Raw genomic sequence first — 14,885 nt, forward strand, 5'->3', positions numbered from 1 at the left:
CCAGTTCAGGGGGCTTTAAACCAGACAGATTTACAATATTCCTTCATGAAAATAAGGCTCAAACCTAAAAGTGAACCAAGGGGCCTGGCTCTCAGACCCATCATTATTAACAGAGCACAGTATCTCTCTTCATTTGCATAAATATTTAGTACAGACACAACTTGAAATCACCAAGGACATAGAACAGATGTCAGCAAGAATTCTCTCTGCAACACTGAATTCAGTAAGGCAAGGATTTATTTGGGACAAGATTTTATTTTTTTTTTTATTGGACCAGCTGCATGTTTTGGGATAAAGTTAGAAAAGCTTTCAAATGCAAAGCATTGGTATTTTTCTCTCTTACCCAGGCAAGGGAAATGGCTTAGGAGATACAACACACAATTTGCAGAACAAAACATAAGAACAATAAAAGGAGGGCAGGAGGAGGGGAAAAAAAATGATGCAAAGGTAACATACAGATGTCCAAGCTTTTTCATTCAGGGCAGAAATGGCTGCTCAGCAAGAAAAATAACTTGGGAACAATCATGATTAAAACTGCTCCTGGGAGAATTTCTTGTGGGAGATGAATAACTGCACACTTTCCCCTGGCTTAACTCTTGGGGACCAGAAGGAGCAGAGCCTGGGGGAAAGGCTTGATGCCTTCTCAAAACTAGGGATACCCCAGTCTGGAAAAGGCACAGAGACAACTACTCTCCTCCTGCAGACAGAAGGGGACAGGAGGAGCAGCCCCAGCTGCTTCCTGCCTGCTTCTCACATCAGAGACTTTCTGGTGTGAGGCAGGCAAGGGCTTTGCCATGCCACCCTCTCTGCTCAGCTCCTAGGCACCAGGAGTTGAGTGCAGGGATCACAGCTCCCTGCTTGCTTCCCTTTGTATGCCCCTCCCTCCCCACCCTCACCTCAGCTGAACAGCAAGGGCAGTGATTGAAGAGCCAGCACAATTGGCAGCAGGGCTTGCAAACCTGGCAAGAGCCATGCCAGCTTCCCCTTGCATCCCCCTGCCACTGAGCTGGGTGGCTGGGGTGGCAATTTAAAAAGGTAAAGGGGCAAGGAGCTGGGCTTGTGGAAAGCCTGGCTCCCAGCCCCTCCAGCTTCCCCTTGTTCCCCTGCTGCTCAACTAAGCAATGGGGGTGGCGATTTGAAACCCAGAAGGGCTGGGAGCCCAGTGTATGGAGGCTTTCCCCAAACCCAGCTCCCAGCCCCACTAGCCTCCCTTGCCCCCCAGCTGACCTGGAGCAGGGAGAAGTGTCAGGCTCCCATGCTGCAGGAACAAGGCTCAGGAACCTTGTTACCACAGCAAAATACTCCCGTCTGGCCCTGCACTGCTCTGGGCCAGCACAATGCAACACAGGGTGACACAGGATGTGGTGTCCCAGTGACAAGGCTCCTGGAAACTTGGCTACTATGACAAGACTTCTCCCCTCTCCCTGTGATCCTCTGGGTCAGCCCAGAGAAGTGCAAGGAGTAGGGCTATTCTCCTGCATGGGAAAACCTTGAGGGTTTCCACCATGAAAAAATACCGTCCTCCAGCCAATTAAAATAAGGATTGGTGAGAAGAGGGGGGGAGAAGAGGGGGCATGGCATTCTCCCAGGGCCAGAACCTACCTGACACCCAACAAGCAGCCCCCTTCCCAGGCAGGGGAGAAGAGAAGACAGGCTGTCAATTAAGTGTGCTCTGCCCAGGGAGCTGCCCTCTATTGCCCCCAGGCTGGACAGCTTTCCTTTGAAGCTCCCCAGCCATGGGACCAAAGGAACGTCTGTCTGTAGGGTCCAGCTAATAAGCTATTTTTCTATCTGAAGAAATTTCTTCCAATAGGAATCAATGCTTATACGCAGCCAAATTTTCACCCTGATCTTTGAATTTTTGTCCTTGTTTAAATTCAGTCTAAAGAAAATATCTGTACCCCCAAAGGCTTCCAGGTAGACAGAAGTGTAAACTAAATTTCTGCTACAGCTACCAAATGCTGAAAGAGAATTCTGTATCTCTCATGTCCTGCACAGGTGATTATCCTAGCACAGAATGTAGTGTAGCTGTTTGGTGAAACATTTATTCTTAAGTTCTAGAACCAGATATTGATTAAAAAAAAACAAACCCCCAAGATATTATTTGCATAACTCCAGGTCACTGACTTTCAAGTGACACCATTGAGTATAATATAGAAAAGAAAAGGCATAATATTTTAAATGTCTTTTCATTCAAATATATTGCTTCTATGGCTTCATTCTCTAGTGACTGCAGTAAAAAAAAACTAAACCCATCTAGATAGGGGGAGAGCTGACATAGAGCGATACTTTGTGACCTGTACTGTTCCTCCTCCTTTTACATGGCAATTATTTTCTTACTGCTCCATTTAATGGGGAATCTGCTATTTAAAGCTAGGTTTAAAAAAAAAAAGTGGATGGCCCCCCCGCCAATAAAACTCAACTCAGGAAAGGTGCCTAAAAAGAGAAACTTCCCTCATTAAACATACCTCGCCACTTTTAGCTGCCAGAACACATGCAACTTAGCAGCCTGCTCAACTTCACTGCATGCATTAATGAAGGAAACATCAATACTAAATTATATTTTAAATCCACATCTAAGAGAAAATAAGCACACTTATAACAATTATTAGGCATTTGTGTACTGTAATTTTATACAGTTAGAGCCCTCCTAGACCTAGGAACACTGGGTTGAGAAATTGGGTTGAGAAGGAAGAGCTCTCTCTTTCCAAAACCAATTAATGCCACTGCAAGGCTGCCTTTAAGGAGTAGCAGGACAAGAGTATAACTCCAGGCTGGGAACTTTTTTGTTCAAGCATAGTGTTTCCTATTGTTCTTCCATAAAGGTAAGAAGAACTGCAACATGACAAAAGAATAAACCAGATAACATTTTGTTTGCTGACAAACTGGGCATGGGCTGCCTTTGTGTGTCTAGTACAACAATGTCAATACTAAAATAATGATTGCCAAAATACAGCCTTATTCCTATGAAGATAAATCTTCAAACTGACAAAAAGATATGATTTGCTTAAGAAAAGAAGATCTCTAAAGAGGGCAACACATTTCTGTTTACAAGGAATATACAAAGATTTTTTTTATGACAGTAGTGGCAAATTGCATCTAAACATGCAGTAAACTTAAGTACCAACTATAAAAGGATCTTTGATATGCTAAAATAACCCAAACTGTCCTATTTCTTTTCATATTTAAAAGAAATGGCCTATATTCTCTAATTTTCCTTGTGTGCAATACTCTTTTCTTTTTTAATACACAGTGCAATTAGCAATCTACAAGTACATTGCTTTGACAATCAAAAGAAAGTAGCTGTGCCAATGAAAAGGTCTTATTTGCACAACAATTCAGCTTACTTTTGTCTAAAAACAAAGCCATCTGTTTTTCCAGACACTCAGGACCACTACTTGTGGATTCATCTTCGTATTTTAATGGGATTGGGGTGTTGGGGTCAGCTGCAGGAAGGTCACCTTCTCTTTTAATGCTGCTGTCAACAGATTTCAAGCCCTTGTAAAAAAAAAAAGGCTTTCATTAATAGTATTTACTCTGAAGATAAATAAAGCTGGAAATGTGCCAAAACCCATACTTTATCAAGACATTTTTTCATGACATTATGAAATATTTAAAATGAATAGTTACCTCCAAAACATAGCTGAGCACTAGCCTGCAGCGCTCCTCTGTGTCATGGCAAACAGGAAATGCACAACTAGGCTTAAAAGGAAAAAAAAAAAAAAAAAAAAAAGCTTAGAAAGAAAATGTAGACAGCAGTCCCATACATTTTGAAGCAGTAAGACAGAAGCCAATTTATTGGTCTTTACTGTAGCCTGTTAACCAAATCTAAATATTGGAGCATGTTGCATTCTACATTGTACCTAAAACATAAATATTTTCCCCCTCTACTTCAGCCAGTATTGCAAATACTAGCAATCTTTATGTGCTGCTCAACTAAATTATGATCTCAATCTGATCAAGCACTATACTTGTCATATTCCTTCCACATTCTCAAATTAAGATGCTTCCAAATTTTGACTCTCAATTTAAGAAAAAAAATACCCATCAAATAAAGACTTTACAAGCATACAACCTCAATGGTGTGCATAACGGTCATTGATTTATTTTCTAACTTGAATTCAAAATGGACCATTTTTAGAGAAATTTGGTTTTAAGAAGGTGCATCATATACTCAAAGGAATATAGTATTGTGCTGTGATGATCAGCATTTCTGATGAACATTCTACAAAATACTGATCCCAGTTTTTTGGCACAGAGACAAGTAAAACTGCCAACCTTTTTCATCTATCTAGATGTAGCCAAAGAATAGTGGTTGAGTAGCTAAACAAAAGGCATACTAACATAAGTTAATGAACAATTTAGAGACTAAATGAAATGCTTAACATTTGGAAGCTAAATGACAAAATTTTGCATTATCCGGTTGTTTCAGAGAGTTCTGGACAAATGATCGTGAAGAAATCCAATAGTAACCAATGTACATTTTCTCTCGCATACAGATTAAGGAAGCATACACCAGTCAAATTTTTGACAACAGTATAAACTGAGGTGCATCCTGACATTGTTATGGTCAGAGCTGACCAATCAAAATTATCTTTCCATACAGATAAGTAGGGCAGTATATCATCCCTCAAAATTGCCTCTATGCTGGCACACTTTCAAAAAGTCATCAGGCTGCCGAGTTTTGGCAGCTGGAAGAAGACAGAGTCAGGTGGGGAGTGACAATATTTCCATGGATTTGGGGTAGGTAATGCCCAGTAGCCTCTCTCCATGCTTAATTGTTAAGTTGTTGTTCCAGGAATGCAAGTGCACAATAAAGTAATTGATTAATACTGAGATGGAGTTAAAATCTAGACAGCTGCAATTTGGTCTGATGATTTTTATTGAGAACACTTCATACAACACTTTTTTTTTTAAACACGTCCCCATTAGCCTGAGATGCATAAATATTTAGTGGCATAAAAATGTTTTAAAATATTTTTTAAAAAGATACAAATAAAAACTAACTATATTTTTTGACAACACAAGTAGCACAGTGCTCACATAAGGCTTTGTTTTAAAACTCAGAACAACTTCAATAGCTTACTCTTATCCGATGGATAGATTTATATTTTTCTGGTACTGATAATTCTCCAACTGATTTGATTATAGCTACTGCTTTATTGTCATCTGGAGGATCAGAGCTGGTGCTGTAGGAACCATTTTCATCACTATCCGGCATTTCTTCTTCCTCTTCACTGTAACTTTCATCAGAGTTCCCATTTAAAGGAAACTCTGCACTTTCTTCCTTTTTAGGCTCATCTAACTGGAAAAGCTCTGAGAGCATGTAATTCGCTGAAGCAATAATCTTAAAAGAGAAAAGTGTTTTAGAAAATTTCACAGTGCTGCGAGTTATCAGCAAGTTTTTAAATAAGCAGTTTAAATTGAATTTTGGATTCTTTACATTATTAGACTAAGAAAACAAGCTTAGAGATGCGGCCAGCAGATCTACCCACAAAACGATACCAGTATCTGCAAAATCTTGAGCCAGATATTTGATAGGCTTTAAGAGACATGACTAATGCAAAAGAAATGTCACAATCTGGATATTAACATCCTGCAATTTTTTTGTTTCATCTTTCTGTACTTAAAAACATGTAAACTTACAGCTGTTTGGCGACTGGAATCTTCTAAATTTCCATTCCTTTAATAGCTTTTAGTCATTTCAATATTATGTGACTTTTATTGTGACAGTCCAAATGGTTCTGAGCATGGATAATCTGCACTGTAGTAATCTTATGAAGAAACACTGAAAAGTTAGGTTTAAAAAGGACCTTTCCTATTGAAAGACAGTGCTACCACATGGCGTTTTTAGCGCCCACAATGACACCTGGTGGCTGGGCCTAGTGTAGCAGTCTTTATTAACTCTATTCCATCCCAGCCACAGAAGTTTAGCTCTCACCTCTCTCAAAGGTAAATGTAAAGTTCAAAATCACGATCCAGAGAACTATAATACTCAGCTTGAGTCTCATTAGTTCCTCCCTCTTGACTTCCAGGGATATAATATCCCCATCTACCCAGGGAACTAGAGGAATTCAGACCCATCTTCACTTCTGGGTTCCAGTCCAAAGACCCAGTATTAAGCAGCAAAGGACAGCTCCCTGGGTGCTTATACACATGCTCCAAAATGTTCTAATTAGAATGCATTGAAGCAAACTTGATTGAGTCTAATTAGAAAGCTCCAGCATGCTGCAGTGTCACATGTATTCAGTGTCCTGTGTTTCAAAACAGCAGCAGGGGTGCTTTAACTAAAAGTGGAACAAGCTCTAGTTCAAGCACCTGGGCCACCATTTTGAAACATGGGATACCAAATACACATGACACTGGGGCTTTAAGTAGAATGGCTATCCAGGAGCCACTTTAATTAAAATGCCTCCCCAGCACGTGTACAGGCACCTCTTATGACCCCTACTGCTTCCTACCTTCCCTGTTACCAGGCTCTCCCACTTTTCCCAGATTGCATCTCTGAAGTAACCAAATGTGGCCAGAGAAACCAAGCGTAGCCAGCAAAGCTCCTGAAAGGGTTGGGAACTGAGGAATGGAGCAGGGCCCACCATTTAGGACATGAAGCCCTACTAGGGATGCATTTCAGTGGCAGAGGAGCAAGCAACAGCTACATTAAATCCCATGGCTCCTTGAACTGACATAGTGGGATGCTGCTGCTGCTCACCCTACAATCAGAGGTGGGTACAAATCCGGCCTGGTTTGACACTGCTGATCTATGGTAAAAAGCTGCAAAAAATAAGTAAAATTACAGTTTGAGTCTCAATATCACTTTCTAAAATAGTTTCTTTGTAAATTTTACCTTTGCAGATTTTAGCATGGTCCACAAAAGCTAAAATAAATAACTTCCACAGACATATCATAACCTATTATACCATTCTACCTTTGAGGTCCTTATATTAGAAACAAAGCCGCTTCAGAGACTGGTAGCTGTGCATTAGACTGATAAAACTTACCATTTTTAGACAACAGATTTCTCAATTTGTCAGGCATGATATACCTCAAAACAAACGAACAAAAAACACCACACCTCCCTGCCTGGCCTCCCCTAATTCTGGAGCCAGCTGCCTTTCTTTGGGAGTAGACCTACACTCCACAGCATGGCTAGATTTTAGTTTGGGTTGGAATGGAAACAAGCAAGAGCCATTTAAAACAGTATCAGCTCAACACAGTTGGGACCCCTAATCTTGCTGTGGAGGAAGCACTGCCAAACGGTTAACGCTCAAATATGATCACAAAAACATCTTAGATTGAGACTAATGATTTGACCATGGACTCAGAAAGACGGGGGTCAGCTAGCACATTTCACATTGTAGCTTCAATCCAGAACTGTTTCATAAATAAGATACAAATGCCCTGGCACAGGAGAGCAGTAATTTGGTTACCTTTTTAAAAAGGTACTGCACAGAACTCTAGAGGTATTAACTGAAAGTGGGAACAGAGCCACAATTTCTATTATATACACCTTAAGCAAGTAATCCTTACTTGAGGATGTCTGCCTTTATCCAGTAACTTAAGACAATTAAGGAGTAATGTTCTAATAGTGCCATAGTGTTTTTTGTTCTGGTTCTTCTTCAACATCATATTGCAGGCAACCCTGGAAAAACAAAAACAAAATAATCAAATTGTATCTTTTGTAGGACAAAAGGAACATTTTACAGAAGCTTTTCTTTACCTCATTTTCTTGCATAAATATTCAACAAAGCCCAAGTTTTTGTAAATAATTTTGGAAAGAAAAATTCAGGTACCAGAGAGCAGTTTTTCTTTTGGCTTAACATGATTTTGCTACCTGCTACCAAATGCATGAGGGGAATGAATATGCTGCTGCACCAATTTTTATAACGGTTTTAGAACTGCATTTTTTTATTTAATGGGAAGAGTACCTACAGTTTGTGATTTCAAAAAGGTACTTAAGTGCCAATGTAAATGCTGCAATAACCATTATCGTTTTTATAAGAAACACTTACTTGTACAGGAGAATTGCCACTGGCATCGTGAAAGGGTTTTGGTATTTGTCTTCTGTTTCTTCACAAAGAGTGGTGAGGTCATACAGTTTTACTATATCACTTCCACTTGCTGCAAAGATAAGATTTTCAAATCGGCCAACCTGACAATATACAGATTTTTGCACTTCATTAAACCAAATCAAGAAACTTCTTACCCTTAAATAGCCAGTAAGTATGTCCTTCTTTGGTACAATTAGATTTCAGAAAAGACAAAATATTTTGAGCAATATCCTTTATCACTTTGGTAGAAAAATTGGAGTTTTCTAAATTGGGAATATCTTCTGTCTTGATCATTTCATACTTCTGCATAAAAAAATATTTTAATGAAGCAGTGAAAAAGCTGTATTCAAAGATGGTTATGTAAATAGTGTTTTTTTTAATCACCTGCTAAATTGTATCACCTGTCAGTTTGCTAAGAGTGACCAATGTTTGCTAATGATAGCTCTCACATTATAAGCTTTGAAGTTATTGTTTGTCAAACGTTCCCCTACGTAACTTAATTTTATTATTTTAAGACTACTGGATTTTAATTTGGTTTCTTTGACTGATTTAAGAAAAAGACTTCAGGCTTGATTCTAACAAATTAAATTCTGGAGTTCTGACATTTAATAAACATAGTAATCACAACAAAACAATGACAGAATGAGTGTGAGCATACTGAACAGATTGCAGAAAGTACAGTCTAACCTAGTTAGCAAGGCTTTGTCATCTTAGTGATGCTACGAAAATGAAAGTCTGTATTAAGTGCGTCGTGGAGCCATAAACCTACTACAAAATAGAAAATAAATATATGCAAACAGACTAATGTCCAAGATCTCTTTATAATTCAACATTTCAAAGCTGCAAAAGAAGTCTACAGTGATTCTGGAGTTACAGAGTAGTGCTCAAAACCTGGAGATGATCACATATATGTCAAAAATAATAGTCCAAAATGGAGACATGGTTATACAAACATGATGCTTCCCAAGCCAGCTGGCTTCTAAGGGATTACTGCAAAATAAAGCACAGACTAAAATACAAGATGGTGAAACAGCATTTAGCTTGTGAATTCAGGCCTGTAAAAGCTAAGATGTGCAAGAGCCACAGTTGTTTGGGCAAATCTTACTTCTGGCTCCCATGTGTCCATCCATGCACTAAATGAGGCAGGGATCCTGTGGAGGAAAGCAATAAGTATACACTATCGTAACACATGTGCAAGGGTTTGAATTTTCAGTGTTTAATATTTTAGATGCAATTTCTTAAGCACCGTTTGTTTTGATGGAAGATTACGTAAGTTTTATTATGTACAATTAACAATGTCTTAACTATACACAGTTAGCAAGACAAATCTCCAAACACCTAGAGCAGAGTTCTTTCCCAAAAAAGTACAAAACTATATTTACTAGCTGGCAGCAGGAGACACTTATATTCAGCCATTCAACTTAGCCATACCTGTACATAATTTCAACAAGCAAAGCACATCTATCTCTAGCCCAAGGCTTTTTCTCAGCCAAATTTACAAGCTAGCTGCATGTGATGGAGGTATTTCAAATTCTCACATAAAAGTTACAAGAATCATTACTAATGATAAGCCACTGCTTAGTCCCTCACCATAAAACAGGTCTATTAAGAATGAAGAAGTTGCACTGATCAAAGAACTGATAAAAAGTGGACATCCTGCAAGATGTCAGACCATACCTGAACAATTCCATTAACATGGAAGCACATCACGAGCTCTGGAACATTGCATATTAGATTATCCAACCAATAGTCAATTCCTGTTAGCACATTTATTGGCTTGTTATTATCCCTGCAACAGAATATTTCCAGCATTAAGAGCAAATTAAGATTTTTATTTATTTATTTATTTTTAAAGAGTCGGCACATTTCCTGGAAATTCTCTTTTATCACTAACGAAGACAATCATTGTAAGAGATTAGTCATTCATGCTTCAGAAAGTTGATAATAGGAACAACTTTAAAGAAAGCTACTGTTTCTTACTATGACTACACTTTAAGAGTGCTCCAGTAGGAATAATATTGATATTTTGTTGATATTGACATGAGTTATTCTTACAGCGATACATGAATGTCCCTGCAAAACTTGTGTATTTCAGCCCATTTAATCATCAAGTTGCATGTTTATGAACATAAGAGTCGAAATGGCATTAGTTAGAAATCAATCTTAGTACAAACTTCCTTTCACAGTTCTGCCAAATCACTGGCTGAATCTGCACTGGTAACATCCCAGCTACATGAATCTTGGGCATCTCTCGATCAGTTATGCCAGCGGAGCTCCAACTTTTTGCCCACCCTTCTTTGCATACACAGAAAATGCCAGCAGCAAGAAATCCACTACAACATCAAACAGATCATCAGCTACTCATTAATAACCACAAATATAACATACGTTATGGCACTTGAGCACCTCACAGTTATGAAATGTTCTGCCTTCACAACCTGTGTCCAAAATATTGCTTTATCCTGTTACAAGCAGGTGTAACATACAGTAAGATTAAGAGCCCAGTTTTCAGAAGGGTATAACACCAGCAACCTCAACTAAAAGTTAGAAGCTGAACCCAGATGATACCTCTGGAAATAAATAAATCAATTAAATAAATAAACTAACTAAATAAATAAAACAAAAACAAGTAAAACAAAACAGACCCTGTTGAACTTAACCAGTCACACAAGAACCAGAACAAAAAGCAGCCCAGGGCAGAATCAAACACAGAATGAAAGCAACTTGGAGTCCCAGTGCAGTGTTATGAGCACAGGGATATCCTTACTCTTTCTAATCATCTTATGAAGCCATTACCATTTCAATATTGATCAAATGCATTAAGATAATCTTTTAACTGCAGATAAACGAATCAGTTACCCAGAGAGATACAGACAACCAAATACAGAAACTAAAAAAAGATTAGTTTCATTTGGGACACATGCTGTGTTAGTTTAAAAAAATTTACCTGAGACGCAAGCTTACAGCGGGGTATCTTCCACCTCCAAATATAGGCATATTTGATCCTACTAACATATGAATATCTTCAAAGGTCCACAAGATATTTCGAACAAAGTCATTTTTAAGACCCTTCATTGGGAAAAAAAATTATCTATAAATAATCCATCCGTTTATTTTTTCTTCCATTACAATCTGCAGTTTATGAGTAAGCAAGATGAAAAAAGCGCAAATAAAGGACAGCACATAAAAACTATGCTATACATTCACAGTAAATTAAAAGATCAAGATCACAGATGCCACAAAAGCTATTTCTAAAAGGGATCGAATCTCTCTCTCTCTCATCTTCAATTTAGACCAAATTTTAAATGGGTTATTAAACTTGGGGTTATGTGCATCAGCTCAGATTCCACATATAGCATACCTGACTGTTTTCCCCGTCATTGAACAAAGTAGTCAGATTTTGTTCTTTGGGGGCTGAGGCCACATGCCCCACTATATATGAGGGTTCAAGAGGCACACTTCCCTGTGAAAAGCACAAGGATATAACGAATGATTCTGCTGCTGAGATAAAATTAGGCCACTTAAATGTGTATATCCTAAACAGTGGAAGCAAAAGTAGTGAAAACCTTTACTCCTACTTTCATTTATTTAATGTGTACAGTCAATATAAAGAACTATTTAGTCAGCGATTTAATTAATTTCTTCGTTACTGTAGCTATTGTATCAAACTTTTTGGTAGCTATTTTTTTTTCCCAGCTAGCCCTCATATGTATGCAAGAAATATTAGTTTAATCTTTCAAAGCACATAAATTTAAAAGCAAAAGGAAAGAAATATAAATCTGGTATCCCTGAGACAGTACCATACTAAAACAACCCTGGAAATTTACAACTTCAAGACAGAGGATTTATTGATCAATGAAGATCACCACTACAGAACATAACATGCATGTTTTTTGTATCACAAAGCCTAGCCTGCCAGAATACCTGTAAAGGTGGAAGAAGAGTATTATGTCTATGCCCAGTCAGGCCATGAGATGCCCTTCCAATTCAAAGCATGTAAAACTTTAGATAACCATGCAAAACATAGCTTCCTTGTGAATAAAAGTTGTTGAAACTGAAATGTCTTTTGGGGCTGCTTTTTTCTTGAGAAGTAGGGAAGAATAACTTTGACACCTTGATTGTCCCAGTTAGTGGTACTGTCTGCAGACAGCTGAGAAATAATTAGCATTTCAATATAAGCATAATGATATTTATTTACTGAAATAATGATTTACTGAAAAATCTCAACCAACTTTTACAGAGGTAGTGAAATTACAGGGCTACTCTATACAAAAAACAGTTATAAGGTCCCACTGACTTCAGGAAACCTATTCCAATACATGATTCACACAACAGTCCAAGACTGCAGCAACAAGAAAGAAAACCTGTCTCCTGTTTGGCTGAAAACATGCATGCAACAAGTCCATTTCTCCTTTGGTCTCTTAGTAAACAACAGGTACCAGAGTCTGCAGTATTAACAAAATACACATGTGATTGACTGCATATAAATTCAGAGGAACCTGCAGAGAGGTAATCAATAACATTAACTTCCTACTCCCCTCTGGAAATATTTCATCAAAAAGTAGGTATTTGTATATGCTGTTTGAATGATTTTGGAAAATTTTTCCTGGAACACTAACCTAATCCCTTTTTGTGTAGTCATAGAATCTATTCCTCTTAATAAATTAATGGCTATAAAAGGAAATATTTCCAGGTATTCTTGATAAATATATTCTAAAAGACTAAATTTTGACACTAGCTATAACTGCCCACAGACATTGATTTGGGGAATATTTAGCACACTTGTTCTTCAACTTAGTTATTATAGGACTATAATTTTGCTTCAGGAAGCTGGATGTTTGCATCAGAAATAAGAATGATATGAACTGAGACATGACAAAGTATTCTGAGACATCACGTCCATCCATTCCAGCGCATGTCAGTTCTGACGAGGATCATCAAGTCTTAGAACATCCTCATAAGAGCACAAAAAAGGACTAAAATAGAAGTTGTCTGGAAGCAACAGAGGAAACAAGTGAAAGAGCTGGTTTTGCACTATAACCATTATAAATTGTCAAAATAAAAGTTCTTCTAAGATTTTGTTATCACCAAAAGAAATCAAGAAACATGAAAATTCAGATTTTCACTTTTTAACCTCAGCCAACTTCACCACAGTACTGTAACACAATGTAGAAAAAAATTCTTCTGTTCCTCAGCCTTTCCTATACTTTACTTTTATGAACAAGCAGGACATTCAGCCCCCTCTACATGTTCCACAAGGCATGACTAACCGGTTAAACTCACTTCAAGATGTCACCCAGCTACAAGTTCAACCAATGAAGGGTGTGATAGACTAACAATAAGCTACAAAATTATTCCACAGCAAAATGCATAATAACTATGTAACTTGTTGTAATCACGACATTAAATTAATTGAAAGCGTGGCCAAGTGCTCCCCTGCAGCCGGGAGTCCCATCAACTGAGGGGCTTCCAGTCACAGGGGTGTACCACCCACTGCGAGGCCTGCAGCTGATAAGGCTTACAGCAGCAGCAGTGTTCCTAATGCTGCCCTGATGTGAGCCTCATCAGCTACAGGGTTTTCAGTGAGAACACTGTGCCCTCCCCCACCCCGCCATCCCCATCCTTCTGCAAGCCTTGTACAGTGTGGGACTTGCAGCAGGGGCAGTGCAGAGAATACTGTGGGGACAATGACACCACCTGTGAGCCCTACAGCCCCCGAGCCCCGTGGAGGCAACACTGATCTTCCCACTGAGAACCCCACAGCCAATGATGCTGCCCCCACATTGAGAGCCCTGCAGCCAATGATGGCTGTGGGGCTCACGGTTGATGATGGCTATGGGGCTTGCAGCCACAGAAGCCAGTACAGCAGGATCCCAGGATCATGATCCCAGGCTCCCCTGCACCAACTATAAGGTACAAAGGGATCTAATGCATGATCCCACAATCACACTTCCTGCCACGCATGTATGGCAAGGCAGGAGGCCAGATTATGTTGATCGCTCCTTAGATCCCATTGCACCTTTACCTGCACCAGTAGAGCGGTCCTCAAGTTATATTTATATGGGCATTTGTATTCTGATTAAATATGACCAAATATACTTGAAAGGAGTCACAACTGATGATTCCTTTTGGCAGTAGCAATAAGTTGAGTCACAGTTATGGCAAGTTAAGACTCTGTTTACTAACTTTTAGTCAAATAAGGAAATGTTTCTAATCTCTCATTTAGTAATATGTACTGCTGCTAAGACAAAACAAAAGTGATTATTTTAAATGCTAAAGGAACACATCTCCTTCTATACCTCAGTTCTTGCTTCTTTAGATAAAATATTTCAACTACTACAGTTCGAGAGCTTTCATAAGCATCAAAATTAAATCTCTATAAAAACATAGGCTTCTTAATTAAAATTTAATCCATGCTAACCTGGTTAGAAGCACCTGGATCTTCAGATATTGAAGATGGCATTTCAAAAGGGGCGGGCCAAGAAGCCCTTCCTGCTTCACTACTCTCATCTGGGGCTGGAACTTCTTGATGTTCTTCTGCAGTGGAAGGAACAGGCTGAGCAGCTCCATCACCATTAATGCTGGCACAAAGATATTACAAGTTAAGTCAAGAATCAAAATGAAGCCAGATATCAAATATTGTTGATACTGTATGTGATTTTACTCTTACAGAGAATAGAAACAAAAAGGCATTATAAACACTAAGACGCTTATGAATACAAATTTTACTATAGCAAGGGAGGTGTCCAGGATCATGTTAAAATCCTTGCAAATTATTTATTCACTGAGAGAGAAGCCCTGAAACTTATCTTCAGCTAAGCTACAGAAGATACCAAA

The 14,885-nt window shown here is 38.7% G+C and overlaps 1 protein-coding gene across 2 annotated transcripts in view; it reads right to left on the reverse strand.

The window, feature by feature from the left end:
• Positions 1 to 14,885, reverse strand: part of EDRF1 (erythroid differentiation regulatory factor 1) — a 42,475-nt gene that overhangs the window by 16,344 nt on the left and 11,246 nt on the right. Inside the window, exons 6-15 of one of the 2 annotated variants that reach the window (XM_006258136.4) lie at positions 14,470 to 14,629; positions 11,410 to 11,511; positions 10,996 to 11,117; positions 9,726 to 9,837; positions 8,204 to 8,351; positions 8,010 to 8,118; positions 7,528 to 7,639; positions 5,087 to 5,347; positions 3,631 to 3,702; positions 3,348 to 3,498 (exon numbers count right to left, since the gene is read on the reverse strand). In XM_006258136.4, the coding sequence (XP_006258198.1) occupies positions 3,348 to 3,498; positions 3,631 to 3,702; positions 5,087 to 5,347; positions 7,528 to 7,639; positions 8,010 to 8,118; positions 8,204 to 8,351; positions 9,726 to 9,837; positions 10,996 to 11,117; positions 11,410 to 11,511; positions 14,470 to 14,629 (1,349 nt within the window). The remainder of the gene's footprint in view (positions 1 to 3,347; positions 3,499 to 3,630; positions 3,703 to 5,086; positions 5,348 to 7,527; positions 7,640 to 8,009; positions 8,119 to 8,203; positions 8,352 to 9,725; positions 9,838 to 10,995; positions 11,118 to 11,409; positions 11,512 to 14,469; positions 14,630 to 14,885) is intronic. The other variant, XM_019482852.2, reaches the window with a different exon arrangement.

The sequence above is a fragment of the Alligator mississippiensis genome, chromosome 6 (genome assembly GCF_030867095.1).
Source record: "Alligator mississippiensis isolate rAllMis1 chromosome 6, rAllMis1, whole genome shotgun sequence".
Taxonomy (NCBI): domain Eukaryota; kingdom Metazoa; phylum Chordata; order Crocodylia; family Alligatoridae; genus Alligator; species Alligator mississippiensis.